Here is an 18,060-nt window from a genome sequence, read left to right as displayed (position 1 = left end):
CCTCTAAAGCATGCTATTATAATTAAAATGTAATCTCTGCTTTGAAATTTAACATCATGGAAGTAGCACAGGGCAACTATGGGCTCTAAGTCATGCCAGCTCCTCAGGGGATCATCTTCAAATTAGCTTCGTCTATTTTTTTTGAGGTGGGGAGCACTGTATCTATTAGCGTATATAAACTGACTGTATCTGTTTGGAAGCAGATGCAATATTTTTATTCCTGAGAAAAGTATAATAAAGGGGGAAAATTGGAAAAATCTAAATGATCATGAAGAGGAACTAGCTAAATTATGGTACAAAAGTATATAGTCCAGATAGCAGCAAGGGTTATTCTGTCATTCGGAAGATTTTAAATATTGGATCAAAATCCCTTCTCATGGGGAAAGAGAAGCCCGGCATCCATCCCAAACTCTCTAGGGGTTCTTGGGAGTCCACAGTTAGTCCAATTCCCTGCCCCAGTGAATCCTGGCTCTCTGCCCTGTGCGGCCTCCCATGGCTCCTCCTTCCCCATCTACTGTGGATAGACACACCACACAGAGCCTTTCTTTGATGTTCACAAATAGTGCTTACACAACTTCTTTTATTTGTTTATTTATTTTGAGAAGGTGTCTAGCTCTGTCGCCTAGGCTGGAGTGCAATGACGCAGTCTCGGCTCACTGCAACCTCTACCTCCCGGGTTCAAGCAATTCTCGTGCCTCAGCCTCCCGAGTAGCTGGGATTACAGGCTCCTGCCACCACGCCCAGCTAATTTTTGTATTTTTTAGTAGAGACGGGGTTTCACCATGTTGGCCAGGCTGGTCTTGAACTCCTGACCTCATGTGATCCACCTGCCTTGGCCTCCCAAAGTGCCGGGATTACAGGCTTGAGCCACCATGCCTGGCCCACACAACTTCTTATATGTGGTAAACTGTAATAGGTATTTGGGGAAATGAGCAAAGGGAGGCCACAGAGGAGGGAGTGAGATACTCAGACACTCTGTGGCAACATACAAAACATAGCAGCAGGCCAGGCATGGTGCCTCACGCCTGTAATCCCAGCACTTTGGGAGGCTGAGGCAGGCGAATCACTTGAGGTCAGAAGTTCAAGACCAGCCTGGCCAACATGGTGAAATCCCGTGTCTACCAAAAATACAAAAATTAGCTGGGCATGGTAGCATGTGCCTCTAATCCCAGCTACTCAAGAGACGGAGGCTGGAGAATATCTTGACCCTGGGAAGCAGGGGTTGCAGTGTGCAGAGATCACGCCACTGCACTCCAGCCTGGACAACAGAGTGAGACTGTCTCAAGAAAACTAAACAAAACAAAACAAAACAAAACAGTAGCAGCTAACTAAAAGCTAAACATCAGCCCTCCCGTTGTTAAAAGACTAGTCATTCCCCCTGCTCACCATCAAAAATAGGAATTTGACTTTGGCTCCTGATTTGCATACTCTTGAGTCCTGACTTTCTCCAGAATCTTGTTGGTTGCTTATGCTAAGCAGATTAGACATCCCCAAGCACTTTCAGCCCATCCTGGCTGTGCTGTCTTTTCACAACCAAGATGGTTTATGAAAGCTAAATAAAGATGATGTTCTTGCCCAAACAGCAGCTCTGCTTCAGTCATGAAACTAGCCCTTCCTTTCCCCCTGCTTCATACAGGGGACAACTACAAAATTGCTAAAAACGATGCACCTCTATCACCATAAAAAGATGTTTAAAGTATATGTATATATATATATGTGTATATATATACACATATATATACACACACACATACAGAGAGAGAGAACAAGAGAGAGAGCTGAGTTATAAAAGAAATGGTAGAAAAGGATATAAAAAATGATTTCATACAGAAACATTTGTTGCTATAAATAAGACAGTAAAATGTATAAAGATATACACCAGTCTCTTAATGTTGGTTTCCCTCTAGGAGATGGGAGTCAGGGGAAACTTGTACCTCTAATTCTTTTGTATGAATGCATTTCTTACATTTAGCATAAACCCTTGTATAATCAGAAAAAGCATTTCAGAATAAAAAGATGGATGCCAAGAAAGTGGGCTCCAGTTGCATCTAAAAGGACTTAATCTACACACAAGGGTTTTCTCAACAGTAAAGGCTGCTCAGCCTTCATGACATCTCTTCCACCACTGTCACCAATAAATGCCAAGAAAATTTTGCATTCATAAAAACCAAAGAAGAGAATGGTGCAGATTTCAAAGAGCTGAGAGACGATGACCATTACCCCATGAACAAAACTCTAAGGGAAAGAAGCTCAGGAGAGAGGGGTGGCTTCTAAGAACAAAATCCTGGCTGAACAACAGGAGTCTGTCCTGATGAAGGAGGAAAGGAAAAATGAGGAAATAAATTAATATGGGTGCAAAGGGGACGTGATGATGCTTAATTTTGACTAAGCCATGGGATGTCCAGATATCTGGTTAAACATTATTTCTGGGGTATGTCTGTGAAGGTGTTTCTAGAAGAGATTAGCATTGGCAGGCTGAGTAAAGCAACAGCCCTCCCCAATGTTAAAGTGTATATTTCAATACCTCAAGATCTGGAATAGAAGAAAAACAGAGCAAGGTTAAATTTGCTCTCTACCTGATTGCTTGAGCTGGGACACTGATCTTCCCCTTCCCTTGGTTCTCCCAGCTCACAGACATTCAGACTGAACTGGAATCTATGCCTTCAGCTCTCCAGCTCTCAGGCGTTTGAACTACACCACTGGCTTATCTGGGTATCCAGCTTGCAAATGGCAGATCATGAGATTTCTCAGCCTCCATAATCATGTGAGCCAGTACTTTATGATGTGTATCCTATTGGTTCTGTTTCCCCTGGAGAATGCTGACTAATACAGGAGCTTCTAGATGATATCAGGTTAAAAAAAATAGAAAGGAAGAGTACATCCTCAAGAATTAATACAAAAAGGTAACATTCATTCATTCATTCATGAAGTATCTACTATGTGCCAGGTACTGTTCCAGGTGCCAGGGACTAGCAGTGAAGAAGACAGGCAAAGCTTTGCTCTCTTAGAGCTCAGGCAGGTAAGTAGGTGGTTAACATGGAAGCATATGATTCCGAACAAGATAATTTGGATAATGATAATATCTGAACAAGATAATTTCAGATAATGATGAGTAATATGAAGGCATTAAAACTGGATGAAGTGATATTGCTTAGTGTGGGGCTACTTTTGAGTGGGTGGCCAGAGGGCGAGGTTTGAGCTGAGTCCATAGTGACCTAAGGAAGCAGCCATGCTTCCAGGCAGAGGCAACAGCGGATGCAAAGATCCCAGGTGAAGAATGAGGTTGTCATGTTTGAGCAATATAAACACCAGGGTGGCTGGAGTCCAGAGAGCAACGGGAAGGGTGTGGGAGATGAAGTCTACATGATAGGCCCCAGCAAAGATACAGGACTTTAGTCTAAGTACTGGGGAAGCCACTGGAGAGGTTTTGAGCAGGGGAATGGCATGATTTCATTGGGTTTTAAAAGATGTCGTTGGATGTCTGGTGGAAAGAATAAGCAGGAACAGAAACAGAGGGATGAGTTTGGAGACGCTGCAGTAGTCCAGATAAGATATAATGGCACCTCGGGCTTGGGCTCTGTAACAGGGCAAAGGAAGTGGTGTATTTGCAATGGGTTGAATAATTTGGATGAGGGATAATGGAAAAAGAGAAATCGAAGATGACTCCTAGGATTTGGCTGCAGCAACAGTCATCACCACTTAGAGCTATAGAAGAAGACTGGGAAAGAAACAGATTGCAGGGAGTGGAATCAAGGGTTCTACTTTAGCCATGTTGAGTTTGAGATGTGTAGTTAACAGCCAACTAGAAAAGTCACAATGGCAGTTGAATAGAGAAGTGTGGAGCTCTTCAAAGAGTCTGAAGTAATAGATTAACAATTGAGAGTTACCATCAATTAGGTGGTAGTTAACACTGTAAGACTGGATGAGTTCATCTGGAAGGGTGTCCAGAAGAGAAATGTAGGAGACCAAGTTCTCAGGGGACATAAAAATCAGAATTGAGAAGAAGAGGTAGAAGCAAAGAAGACTGGGTAGAGACTACCAGGAAGTTGAAGGAAAAACAGGCAGGTGTGGTTCTCCAAAAGCCAAAAGAGAGTGTTTCAAGATAGAAGAAACATTCTCTTGCCAAACTATGACAAAAGCTACTGAGAAGTTGCATAAGAAAAGTACAAAGAAGGGACCACTATATCTCACAAGCTCTAGGTGGCTTGTGACATTATAAGAGCAATTTTAGTGGAATGATGAGGTCAGAAGCCCAGCTGGTAAACAAAAGAAAAGGCAAGGGAGTGCAGGTGAAGGTAGCCACTATAACTCTTGAAGGAAAAAAAAAAAAATTGGGCCAGTAACTGGAGGGAGCTGGAATGGGATGTGGGGTCATTGGAGGGTGATATGGGAGATATCCCAATATGTGTATATATATATATATATATATATATATATATATATATATATATATTTTTTTTTTTTTTTTTTTTTTTTTTTTGAGATGGAGTTTCACTCTTGTTGCCTAGGCTGGAGTGCAATGGTGTGATCTCAGCTCACTGCAACCTCTGCCTCCTGGGTTCAAGTGATTATCTTGCCCCAGCCTCCTGAGTAGCTGGGATTACAGGCATGTGCCACCACACCTGCCTAATTTTTGTATTTTTAGTAGAGATGGGGTTTCTCCATGTTGGTAAGACTTGTTTTGAACTCCCGACCTCGGGTGATCCACTCACCTAAGCCTCCCAAAGTGCTGGGATTACAGGCATGAGCCACCGTGCCCAGCCCTCCATGAATATATTTTTTAGAAGGCTGAGCAGAATCAGATTAGGAATTTCACTTCTATGTTATTTTTCATACCATTCCTTAGGAACCAAGCATATAAGCATCAATAGGACAGAGAATTAGGATCTGTCTGACTTTCTCTTCCACTGGAGACCAACAGACTATTAAAACTCTGTTGGGTATTGAGGGGAAAGTGATCAGAAGACATCAGCATGGACTCAGCAAGAACAAGCTACTTCCTAATTATGCTGTGGGTAAGATGCTTCTTGAGTTTTCATATCGACTACTGTGCTAGCCTCCTAACTGGTTTCCCTCATCTGTCTCTCATCCCTCTATTCCATCCTTCACACCAAATTCTCCAAATAAATTCAACCATTTCACTTCCCTGATCAGTGCTTCTAATAGCAACTGTCTTAGTCTGTTTGTGCTGCCATAACAAAATACCTGAGACTGGGTAATTTATAAAGCACAGAAATTTATTTCTCACAGTTCTGGAGGCTGGGAAGCCCAATATTAAGGCTCAGGTAGGATTGGTGTCTGGTAGAGTTGAGTCTCTCCTCCCAAGATGGAGCTTTGTTGCTGCATCCTCACATAGTAGAAGAAGGAAGGGGGGCTTAATATGTTTCATGAAGCCTCTTTTATAGGGTCATAATAGCATTCACGAGGGAGGAGCCCACATGACCTAATCATCTCTTAAAGACCCCACCTCTTAATACTATTACATTGATCATTAAGTTTCAACACAGACATATTGGAGAAGACACATTCAGACCACAGCAGCAACTTTCTTTCTCAGGGGACTGTCCAACTCCTTCAGCAAGGCATACAAAGCCCTGTAAAATCTGGCCTTAGCCCTTCCTTCCTATCTCATCTCTGACCATGCAAGTTGTAAAACTCTAACCCAGCAGGCCCAGCTACAGTGGGCATCTCATCATTCCCCATCCTGCTATGGCATGGCACATGCTATATCTTCTACTTACAGCATACATCCAATCCTCACCCAATCCATTGGCCTGGGAAACTGCCAGTAGGCCTTTAAAACCCACTCGAATGTCCCATGGAAAATAAATTACATTTACCCTGAGTCCTTTCAGAAGATACATCTACGATGAACAGCTAGATATTACAGGGAACAACTTCCCTTCAACATGAAATGAATTTAGGAGCGACTTTAGTTGTCTGAAACAGAGAGAGGAGCATTGTCAGGTAGGATGTTCCTTAGACTGGGAAGTGTGGAAATAGAGAATGACTTGCGAAAGTCCTGAGACAAGATCCATCCATGTCCACTGTTCAGTATAACCTATGTAATTATTAGATGGCTATTATACTCAGGAAGAGCCAAAAATCTCTCTACAAATTTCTACTGTTCCTAGTTCTGCCCTCTGGAGCAATTCATAGTTTGTCCCTTGCTTTTTGTACATGAAGCTTTTCAAACAACTGCAGGCATTTATTACACTAGCCCTCCTCCTATTCTCCCAAATTTTTTCTTCCTGACTTGCAGATGTTTGCTAACTCCTGAAAATATGGCATTCAGAACTTATATTTGTCACATAAAACACCATTATAGTTCTTGAGGGCACAAACATGCGTTGTTTGGCTTTGTACCCCAGCACCCAGCAAAACACATGACCAACACATTGGTAGTATTCCAATAAATCAATGAACACCAAACCTGCAAAATTTCAAATACCTACATCACCTGATCTTAAGAAATGACAACTTCCAATGCATGGTCAGAATGAAAGCGGCCAGGAAAGGGTCCCTGCAGGATGGGCAGCCACCAAATCACTCTTCAGATGCACATCGGCAACCACACTCAAGTCCACCTCTTTCCCTAAAATCCTGCATCAGCCTCCTCCCCCAAATCTCAACCCCAATCCAGTGTCTTCTGAAGTTTTCCCAGTGCCAGGCCAGCCCTGCACGGCACCTTCTGTGGTTGTGGGTTGAAGCTGACAGACCACAATGAGTAGGGTGGATGCCTGAGCCTCCAAAGGGAGGAAAGGTATTCAGAAGAGAGAAAAGCGAGAAACAAGAGATTTCGCTACTTCAGTATATCCTAAAATGGTGGCCCACATGGCTCTGATCCACTGCAATATATTTCTAGACTTAAGTGACCTTTATGGAAGAACTCTGAGCAAAATTCTATCATTAACAAATGAAAGGCAGCCAAAAAAAAAAAAAAAAAGAAGGAGGGGAGAACCTACGGTCACTCTGTGATGAATATTCCTATTACTTCTGGAAATACTTTTTAGGAAGCTAGTCTAGTCCATGGCTAACGGGAAGAGACAGAATGCAAGCTACATACGTAGTTTAAAATTATCTAGTAGGCACACTTTATTTTTAAAAATTATATTTAAAATATTTTTTATTTTTAAATGTTGTGGGTGCATAGTAGGTATATATATTTGTGTGGTACATGAGATATTTTGATACAGGCATACAATGTGTAACAACAACATCAGGATAAATGGGGTATCCATCACCTCAAGCATCTATCTTTTGTGTTACAAACAATCCAATCACACTCTTTTGTTTTAAAATGTACAATTAATTATTATTGACTATAGTCACTCCGTTGTATCAAATACTAAATCTTATTTATTCTTCTAACTATTTTTTTTTTGTACCATTAACCATCTCCCCTCACTCCCCAGCCCCGACTACCCTTCCCAGTCTCTGGTAACCATCATTCTACTTCCTATCTCCATGAGTTCAATTGTTTTAATTTTTAGCTCCCATAAATAAGTGAGAACATGCAAAGTTTATCTTTCTGTTAGTAAGCATATTTTTAAAAGGTAAAAATGAAATAAGTAAAATTAATTTTAGTCATGTAATTTATTTAACCCAATATACCCAAAATATTATTTCAACATGTAATCATTATAAAAAAACTATTGAGATTTTTACATATTTTTTCAAATGAAGTCTTTAAAATCCACTGTGTTTTTTATACTTACAGCATATCTCATTTCAGATTGGTCACATTTCAAGTGCTCAGTAGTTGCAAATGACTACTGATTACTGTACGGGACAGTAAAGGTCTAAGCTATAAATAAATCTGCCTAAGATGCAAGTCAACTTTAGGTGCAAGACACTTGTAAAGTCTATTCTTAGGGATGGATTTATTTTAAAAAATAATTATCAAACTCAAAGCCTTTGGTAAAAAATGCGAAGCTATATAAAGTCATATGTGTAAAACAATAAAAAGACTTTAAAAAATTAAGCATCTATCACAAGGTGTGTGCTTCTGGAGCCCACAGACTCATTTTTCAAAGTCAAAAATAAATTAGGTAATCAATCCGGTGTTAAGAACCCAAACCTTCCAACAAATACTTCGGAGTTCATGCAGTCCCGGACATTCTTTTTATAGACGAAAAAACTCCTGCCAGCCCTTGCACCCAGCAACCAACTTCTGTCTAGTGTGACAGACGGTCTAGTGCTGATTAGCTGACATGGATACACTGCACTGAGTCATAGCTGCTGCATGGGACCCCAAATGAAAATTTACATAATAAATCAGGCTGGGATTAAAGGTGCCCAGTGGAAATTTAATATAGGTAAGAAGTCCTCCAAAACATACCTAACAAGACCCCCTCAGAATCATTACCTGTGTAGCAAAAGAGACAAATGTTTGAAATTTAGAAATTATGACCAAATGTAGAAGGGGGAAGAGGTGAGAATATTTGAAAAATAATACTATGTTCTTCAAAATAATCACCCTCAGAAACAAAATGCTCTAGCTCTGTGTTGTAATCTTCGATCTTCACTCTAGCGAAGAAAGAAAGCAATGAGCCGGCAAATATAACAGCCAAGCAAGAGATGCAATTGAAGCCAGGCTCTATTGAAAATCCTGAAGTAATGGTGCATATATTAAGTGGCTAACTTAAAATTCCAAGCAGATGGTGAATTATTAAAACAAATTAATAATGGGTAAAATACAAACTGATACAAAGCGACACTCAAAAATAAAGTTTCAAAATTTTTTTACATTTCAGTAATAAAACTCAGCCAAGGCAACAATGGCTTTTGATACGGGGGATGGACTCCTGCTAATCACAAGAAAACAGCTTCAGACTGCCTTCTTGTTTAATATGCGAGGTAATATGCAGCCAGAGAGGCTGGGTGAGGAGGCCCTAGGTCCCATGCCGTTACTGGGAAAGGCGATGTGCTTACAGGGCCTCATGCAAGAATACACTGGTTCCTTACAGGAAATTTCAAAAGGAAACAATTTGATTTTATTGGTTTAAAATCAAATCTACAAAGAGTCAAGTAGTCTTAAAATTAGTGGTAAGGGAGCCCACACGGTTCAGTCTCAGATATGTGTCACCTTCAAGAAATGCAGCTTCATTGCCAAGAATCATAGAAAAGAAAACCCGTTTTGTCAAAGGACATTAAAAGGAATCCAAATACATCTTCTCCAGCGACGTTTAATAAAGTCAATTTCTACATGTCTGTTTCCCACGCAGCTGCTCTGTTTCACTCTCCCCCGCTCCACCCAGGCCCCATGCTCCTGTATCGCACTGTTCCCCCTCAAACTTAGCCTTTCTCCCAGCAAGAAATAAGACTTCCTTTTTGGGAGAGGGAGGAACCAGGCTAGCAATTACCAGATTCTTTTAGCAGGGTGGAAAAGGGGAAGGCTGCGAGCATTTTCACATTAATGACATCTGTCCCGTCACAGTTGTTAAACACCCACGCCGTGTTCAGAGTGGACACCAAATCCAGAGGATCACAATCTTATTAGAGTCGGGAACAGTGCTTGAAGAGCCATGACATATTTCGAGTGCGATAAGAAATGCCAGTTAAAAAACATTTGGCATGGCCAGGTACAAGTGTCTCATGTCTGTAATCCCAACATTTTGGGAGGCGGAAGCGGGCGGATCACTTGAGGTCAGGAGTTCGAGACAAGCCTGGCCAACATAGTGAAAACCCATCTCCACTAAAAATACAAAAATTAGCTGGGAGTGGTGGCGGGCGCCTGTAATCCCAGCTACTCAGGAGGCTGAAGCAGGAGAATCTCTTGAACCCGGTAGGCAGAGGTTGCAGTGAGCCAAGATTGCACGACTGCATTCCAGCCTTGGCGACAGAGAGAGACCCCCCCAAAAAAGGCGCTTACACCAAAAATACTTCCATGTACACTGTCTCTGACTTACCCTGGGCCCGGCACACACTCTGCCCACTGCCCTCGACCACACACCAGCCTGCACTTCTCCACCTATTACCACCTCAAGAACCCCTGCCATTTCCCACTCAAAATCCCCTCTTTCCTTTGACTGATGTAAAACAGCACCATGTAATGTCAGAAGCCCCAGCCTAACACTTCTGCTACCTGCTCCTCAGTGCTGGAAAGTCCCTTTAAAGGAAGCAGAGCTTTTTCCTCCGTGGATAAAGAAAAGAATGAAAATGCAATTACTTTTATGAATGATCTAAAATGACAATCAGTATGAGGGGCAGATTGGATTTTCTTCTGAGTAGAGATTTTGTAGAAGAGACAAGGCTGAAGAACTGGAGAGAAGAAGAACCCCGAGATGATTTTCTTAGACTTGAGAATGTTTCTAGGTCTGAGTCTGGGCAGACTCTTGATTTCTTTGGGATGTGATGAGGTAAAGATCTAGTCAGGGTCACTCATGCAACCATCAGTTTCCAGAGTGGATACATCCATTTACTTACCATGTTCACTTACCATGGACTCAAAGGCAACACTACATTTTAACCCAGGACCTTATGCCACTGTGTTCACACATTCTGAGGGACGTTCATGGGTGTTAGGAGAAAATGTAACCTACGGTCTTCATATACTCAATTAAAATGATCCATCACAACAGAATGAACGAGAATCAGCTATGAGAATCCAGTTATCTTCTATTAATGCAGACATTAAGGAGATTTGAAAAAAATGTAAAACTCTTATTACTAAATATGGTCTCATACATTTGGGGAAAATTAGTCTAAACAAGGTTAGGCAACTTGTCTTGCTACAGGAATTTTCAGAGCTTTTAATGCACTAACATACAACTCAAGAGGAAAATAGAAAATACAGTGTTTCCCTAGAAGAGCAGTTCTCAGAGTGTGGTATGCATAACTCAGTGAACCAATATTTTCCAAATTGTTGATGCGTGATGGTACAGAATCATAGCTGCTTAAAAGATTTATTAAAGTGCTAGACAGGCTGGGTGCAGTGGCTCATGCCTATAACCCCAGCACTTTGGGAGGCTGAGGCAGGTGGATTACCTGAGGTCAGGAGTTTGAGACCAGCCTGACCAACATGGTGAAACCCCGTGTCTCCAAAAAATACAAAATTAGCCAGGGTGGTGGCGCATGCCTGTAATCCCAGCTACTTGGGAGGCTGAGGCAGGAGAATCGCTTGAACCCGAGAGGCAGAGGTTACAGTGAGTCAAGATTTCACCATTGCACACCAGCCTGGGCAACAGATGAAACTCCGTCTCAAAGAAAAAAAAATTGCTAGATAGATCAATGGATTTTAATATAATAAAGTGCAAAAAATACTTTGATATAGTTTCAGATTTCATATTACAGCTAACCTTCTAAAAACTACCACTTGTCGAGTTATAGCATTAAATAAAAAGATCCACAGTTTTCTAAAAAGGCTATGGATATAGTGCTCCATTTTCCTACTATGTAGCAGTGTGAGGCCAAATTTTCTTCATATACTCAATTAAACAATCCATCACAACAGAATGAATAGAGAATCAGCTATGAGAATCCAGTTATCTTCTATTAATTCAGATATTAAGGAGATTTGAAAAAATGTAAAACTCTTATTACTAAATATTTTTTGGAAGACATAGTTATTCACAAAAACATGTTAACATGTAGATGTTTATTACTTTAGTTTTTTAACAAATTAATATCTTTACAATATCTGAGTTTTAATTTCTAATAGAGTACATATTAGTAGATATAACCCAAATAAACCGATGGTCTTTGGGATCCTTAACAACTTTGTGGAGTGAAAAGAAATCCTTAGAGCAAAATGTTTGAGATGCTGCCTTACTGCATTTGATCACGGAAGCTTTTCCATGTGGAGCAGTTTAAGTATACAAGGGGTCTTCAAAAAGTTCATGAAAAATGCATATTATTTAAAAACTATGCATGGATTTCCATTTTTTGGCACCAAATAAACTTGTATTAACTTGTAGCATGTCTGAACAGGATCTGGGATGAGGCTCTAAGAAGGATAAGACATCAGTTTGAAAAGACCCCCTATCAGAGAAACATGAATCCTGCTAAAATCGAAGCAAGAAGAAACATCAAACTTATGGTGAAGTTTGGGTCGAAGAACGGTGAAATCACTGATGCTTTACAAAAAGTTTATAGGCACAATGTCCAAAGAAATCAGCAGTTTACAAATGTATAACTCATTTTAAGAAAGGATGAGGCCAGGTGTGGTGGCTCGTGTTTATAATTCCAGCACTTTGGGAGGCCAAGGCAGGTGGATTACTTGAGGTCAGGAGTTCGAGACCAGCCTGGCCAACATGGTGAAACCCCGTCTCTACTAAAAATACAAAAATTAGCCAGGCATGATCATGTGTACCTGTAATCCCAGCTACTTGGTGGGCTGAGACAGGAGAATCACTTGAGCCTGGGAGGCAGATGTTGCGGTGAGCCGAAATCGGGCCACTGCACTCCAGCCTGGGCAACGGAACAAGACTGTGTCTCAAGGGGTAAAAAAAAAAAAAAAAAAAAAAAGAAGGGACGAGACAATATTGAAGAGGAAGCCTGCAGCAGCAGACCATCCAGATAATTGTTTGAGGAAAATATTCATCTTGTTCATGCCCTCATTGAAGAGGACCAACTAGCCAATATCATAGACATCTCTGCTGGTTCAGCTTACACAATCCTGGATGAAAAATTAACACTGAGCAAATGTTTTACTAGATGGGTGCCAAAACCATTGCTCCCAGATCAGCTGCAGACAAGAGCAGAGTTTCCAATGGAAATTTTAAACGGGTGGGATCAAGATCCTGAAGCATTTCTTCAAAGAATTGTAACAGGTGATGAAGCATAGTTTTACTAGCACAATCCTAAAGATCAAGCCAAATTTAAGCAATGGCTACTGAGAGCAGAAGTGGTCCAGTCAAAGCGAAAGTGGACTGGTCAAGGGCAAATGGTTGCAATAGTTTTTTGGGATGCCCAAGGCATTTTGTTTGTTGACTTTCTGGAGGGCCAAAGAATGATAACATCTGTTTATCATGAGAGTTTTGAGAAAGTTAGCCAAAGCTTTAGCAGAAAATCGCCTGGGAAAGCTTCACCAGAGTCCTTCTCCACCATGACAATGTTCCTGCTCATTCCTCTCATCAAACAGCAGCAATTTTGCAAGAGTTTCCATGGGAAATCATTAGGCATCCACCTTACAGGCCTAATTTGGCTCCTTCTGACGTCCTTTTGCTTCTCAATTTTAGAAAATCTTTAAAGAGCGCCAATTTTTCTCCAGTTAATAATGTATAAAAGACTGTATAAACATGGTTAAATTCCCAGGACCCTCAGTTCTTTAGAGACCGACTCAATGGCTGTTAACATTGCTTACAAAAGTGGCTTGAACTTGATAAAGTTTATCTTGAGAAATAAAGCTTATGTATATATGTGTTTTTTACTTTTTAATTCCATTTTTCCACAAAATGTTTTGAAGTTTCCTCATATTCTACGGAACATACAATAGAAAACAATCTCATGGCATGCTTATAAAATTGTTCCTTTACATGCCTCTTCTCCCAAGACATTACTCAGTGAATTAATTAGATGCTGGTCAAAGGGTTTCCTTGCAAACTGTAGTTTTGTGTTTATGATGCTGGCAGTAAATGCATATGTCTTCTCTGGCAAATGCAGTTAGTGCTGACCTCATCTGTTTAGAAGAGGCCTTAACCTGGAGAATTATTTCACCCAGCAAATGTTATAAGTAGTCAAGAGAATGCTCCTACAGCAGATAATCCTTCGCTATGAGATACAGTGACATTGGTGTCCCAAGAACAGAAAATCTATCACGCTGTTAGCATCATGGCCAGTGTGATTTACTGTTCTGTTTCCAACAACAAAATCACTGATTGAGGTATATACCTATGCTACAAATTATTCTTTTATTAAATGAGCAGAGTAATGACAATTTATGTTTGCAAAAATGGTATGCAAGCCAAAAATCACTTAAGAACTAATTCATATTTCAACCATGGGTTTTTAGCATATAGAGTAAGTCCAGTTCTCTACTTGGGGAAAGACTGGAAGTCCCAATTACAGAATTTGGTTATAAATCTCTTTCTCTTGTCAGGCATCCGAATGACTGGCCAGAAGCCTGTTCTCAGATGGCCGTAAAAGATTTTGGGAAAGAGTCAAATGTGTAAAATGCCGAACAACGATTCCACGCACAAACTCTCCCCAAGGAAATTCAGTCCAAATACTGTATAGAGCTGGACTGAGGTACAGGCTGTTCAGTCCTCTCATTTTCATTCTGGAATTCGTCCAAATAATAGGAGCCATTAAGTTATACATGTAGTTTTTAAAATGTTCCTCAAAGATGACCAGAATCTCATCTTTGAAAGCTGAAGGCACTCATCTAGGTATCATGTTTCTTTTTACCTAAGACGTGAAATGAAATTAGCATATAATCTGCCTCTAGTAAAATTTTCTTGAATGAAAATGTCTTTATGGCTATAAATGCTTACTAAGTTTCAGGTCCAGTGCTACCTCATTTAGTCTTTCCAGCAACTCTATTGGATAAATACTGTAATTATCCCCATTTAACAGATAAGAAAACAGACTCAATTGCCTGAGGCCACCCAGTTTATGGGTGCAGAAGTAGGATTAGAGTACAGGAAGTTAGTCCCTCTGAATCTCCAAGCCTGATGCTGCCGTGCCCACTTGAGATGCATGGACAATAACATGAAATGATTTATAATAGGAGAGTTTGATTTTGTGAGTGAAATGGTGGTTTTGAGCTCCATATTAGCGTTTATTTCACAAAGCCTTCTCTACCCTTTGGGTGTGTGTTAGGCTCCCTTCTCAGTCCTTCCATTATGTCCTATACGTAGATCACCTGGTCCTATTCCCCACTGATGCTCCTGCCTTCCTACAAGCCACTGCTAATATCATCTCCAACAGTGCCTGCAACAGCAATTCTGAATGACTAGAAGAACCAACAAATGAACAAGCAAAAGGGCATCTACTTGATACCAAGAACATTAATTTCTAAATAAGGTTCTTACACCCTAGAGAGTACATAAAATAACCTAATGGAGTGCAGAGAGAAAACTTTAGCATTTCTATTCAGATTTTAACCTTGAAAATAAGAGAAGCTTTCAAGGCTTCACTGACAGTTAACATGTGGATTGACACTCGCATCCTTGCCCTGTACGTATGGCAGACAGCTTGAGTCACATGTGACTTGGCTTGCTTGGCACCCAAAACAACGGCAAGACTCCACAGTCCATGGGGTTAGCTGTGGAGCCCTGAGCCCAACTGAGAAAGTTGCTATTTGCATTATATTTTCAATTTTTTCTAAGCTAATCCTCATAAAATGGGCAAGCATCTTCAAATGAGTCCTGCCCAGAACTACAACGAATGCTAATAACAAAGCAAGCACAAATGAACGAGGAAAGAGCAGAGCTTTTACCATGTCTCATATTTTTTTTCAGCCATATCATGTGATAATAACAAGCTAATCAGATCTGACCTGAGGTTTGCGAAAGGAAAAAACACAAAGAACCCCTGATCGCATCAAAACTTAGATGCATATCCAGCGTTCTTATCAATGACCTTTGCCTAAGTGAACATTATGCCTTGGGAAACTGGCCAGTAGCATTTTTACACAGTTTACGAATGACTATATTTTTCTTAATAGGATTACAAATGTGGAGATTTAGAACTTTGCCACTCAAAGTGCAACCTGCAAAAGGGCAGCATCAGCATTTCTTGGCAGCTTGTTACAAATGCAGTCTTGGGGTCCACCCCAGACCTACTGAATCAAGATTCACATTTTAACAAGATCCCCAGGTGACTCACAAGCACATTTCAGTTTGAGAGGCATGGCTTTAGAACATTCATCTGAAATAATGTACATCTTAACACTTCTGCTCTTAATTAGTAGTTTTAGACTGATTTCTCTTGAATTTTTGAATTCAAAAACTGGTAATTTCTCGTATCTGTTTTCAAATGTGCTTCAAAACTATAAACTATCACCATAAACCAAAAATTAAGCTAAGTAATCAATTTATAACTGCAGCATTAATTCCTTATTCATTTCAGTATACTTAAAATAAATATCCTGACCCCCATACAATAAAAACCAGCCAGCCACACCTTAGTCTTTTGGATCTCCATCTCACTTACTTTTGTTTGATCATCGGCTTTGAACACATAGCAGATACTCTGCCGGTGGACGGCGTCTTCCTTAATCAGACAAGCAAAGTAACTTGGGTCATGACTGTTGTGAATCAGTTTGTGAACACGCTGAGGCTTGCACTCAAAGATGCTGGAATAGATCAGGGGATCCCACTGTTGACTTCTCCCTGGCTCAGGTTCACATCTCAGTCCAGAGGGTGAAACGCAAAGCCGGACTTGCTTGGTTACAGGTTCCTTTCTGGTGGACTGCCTGCTGAGTCTTCGCACCTCAGCCACAACCCAGGGCAGCATGGGCATGGTGGTCAGGGAATGCACAGGCAGGGAGCCCACCAGCTGCAGGCCAAAGTCCACCGAGACCTCGTTAGGAAGCGGATGTTTCCTTGCTGTGAATGTTATTGGTTCCATCTTGGGAAGGGTCTGGGAACTCCGCAAAACAGTTACCACTGTTTTTCTGTTTTGGATCAAGCAATCTATTTTACACACTTCATATGCAGAAACCTGGGGGAGAAAACCAGAGGCATTAGAATTTAATGAAGTCATAGCAATAGCTACCTTCAAAGGGCTATTATTTCAGAAGAACTCAAAAGCCTGAAACCCAAATGTAATAAGAGGTGCAAATAAGCTTCTCTGCCTAGAAAGAACTTTCTCAAAATTGTATTCCATATAAAACCTGGTTATGGTATAACTGTCACACTCATTACAGGTAACAAAGAGCCCACTGGGAAACTACTATGAAACATAAACCTCCTAAAGCCAACAAAGGCCCCCATGATAGAAGACGATACAGTGCTACTCTGAGAGCATTAAACCTCATTGTATTATTTAACATATATTTCAATAAATTTTTAAAAGATAGTCAAATTCAGTGTAAGTGACTCCCCCAAGAAATAACTCTTATGGGAAGAAATAGCTGCTATCCATCACTATAGTTAGTCTACTGAACCAGATCAGTTTTAAACAACTGATCTGGGACAAGTAATATCACTTAAGATATTACTTACATTTTAAAAGACTCGCCCAGGTAGTCTAGAGGTTCTGAATCACAAATCCACCTTCCATTAACATGTATTCAGTGCCTATGATGTTGCAAACATTGTCTTAAACACTGTTTTATTCAGTTCATGTGCTATAAGCTATCACTCCAACACCTGGCTTCTTCTCATCAACAGATATCAATGTTAGGCCAGGTGCAGTGGCTCACACCTGTAATCCCAGCACTTTGAGAGGCCAAGATAGGTGGATCACCTGAGGTCAGGAGTTTGAGACCAGCCTGGCCAACATGGTGAAATCCCGTCTCTACTAAAAATGCAAAAATTAGCCTGGTGTGGTGGTAGGTGCCTGTAATCCCAGCTACTCAGGAGGCTGAGGCAGGAGAATTGCTTGAACCCAGGAGGCAGAGGCTGCAGCGAGCCAAGATTGTGCCACTGCACTCCAGTCTGGAAAACAGAGTGAGACTCTTTCTGAAAACAACAACAACAACAACAACAAAACGCTTCTACCAAACCCAAATCCAAACTCCCTCAACTACATTTCCCTCTCTATGTTCTTTCTTCCTTTTTTTCTTGAGACAGAGTCTCGCTCTGTCGCCCAGGCTGGAGTGCAGTGGCATGATCGTGGCTCACTGCGACCTCCACCCCCTGGGTTCAAGCAATTCTCCTGCCTCAGCCTTCCAAGTAGCTGGGATTACAGGCATGCACCACCACACCTGGCTAATTTTTGTATTTTTAGTAGAGACGGGGTTTCACCATGTTGGCCAGGCTGGTCTCGAACTCCTGGCCTCAAGTGATCCGCCCACCTTGGCCTCCCAAAGTGCTGGGATTATAGGCATGAGCCACAGTGCCTAGCCCTTTTCTGTTTTCAACAATCACGTTTGATGTATCCTAAAGCCTTCTTGTCCTATTGGATGACAAAACCCTTTTGTTCAAAGCTGAGTTGTCTGTGGGATCTCAA

At 41.0% G+C, this 18,060-nt stretch overlaps 1 protein-coding gene across 11 annotated transcripts in view; it reads right to left on the bottom strand.

Annotated features, from left to right (window-relative positions):
* The window catches only part of TBC1D1 (TBC1 domain family member 1), a 248,728-nt gene that overhangs the window by 220,282 nt on the left and 10,386 nt on the right, over nucleotides 1-18,060 (bottom strand). For all 11 annotated transcript variants that reach the window (XR_010156534.1, XR_010156536.1, XR_010156537.1 and 8 more), the window contains exon 2: nucleotides 16,099-16,608. Coding sequence is in view for 8 of the 11 variants with exons in the window: in XM_009447499.5 (XP_009445774.3) it covers nucleotides 16,099-16,515 (417 nt within the window). In the remaining 3 variants the exon portion in view is untranslated. The remainder of the gene's footprint in view (nucleotides 1-16,098; nucleotides 16,609-18,060) is intronic.

The sequence above is a fragment of the Pan troglodytes genome, chromosome 3 (genome assembly GCF_028858775.2).
Source record: "Pan troglodytes isolate AG18354 chromosome 3, NHGRI_mPanTro3-v2.0_pri, whole genome shotgun sequence".
NCBI lineage: Eukaryota > Metazoa > Chordata > Mammalia > Primates > Hominidae > Pan > Pan troglodytes.
The sequence above is the reverse complement of the archived record's forward strand: the minus strand, read 5'-3'. Positions and strand labels throughout refer to the sequence as shown.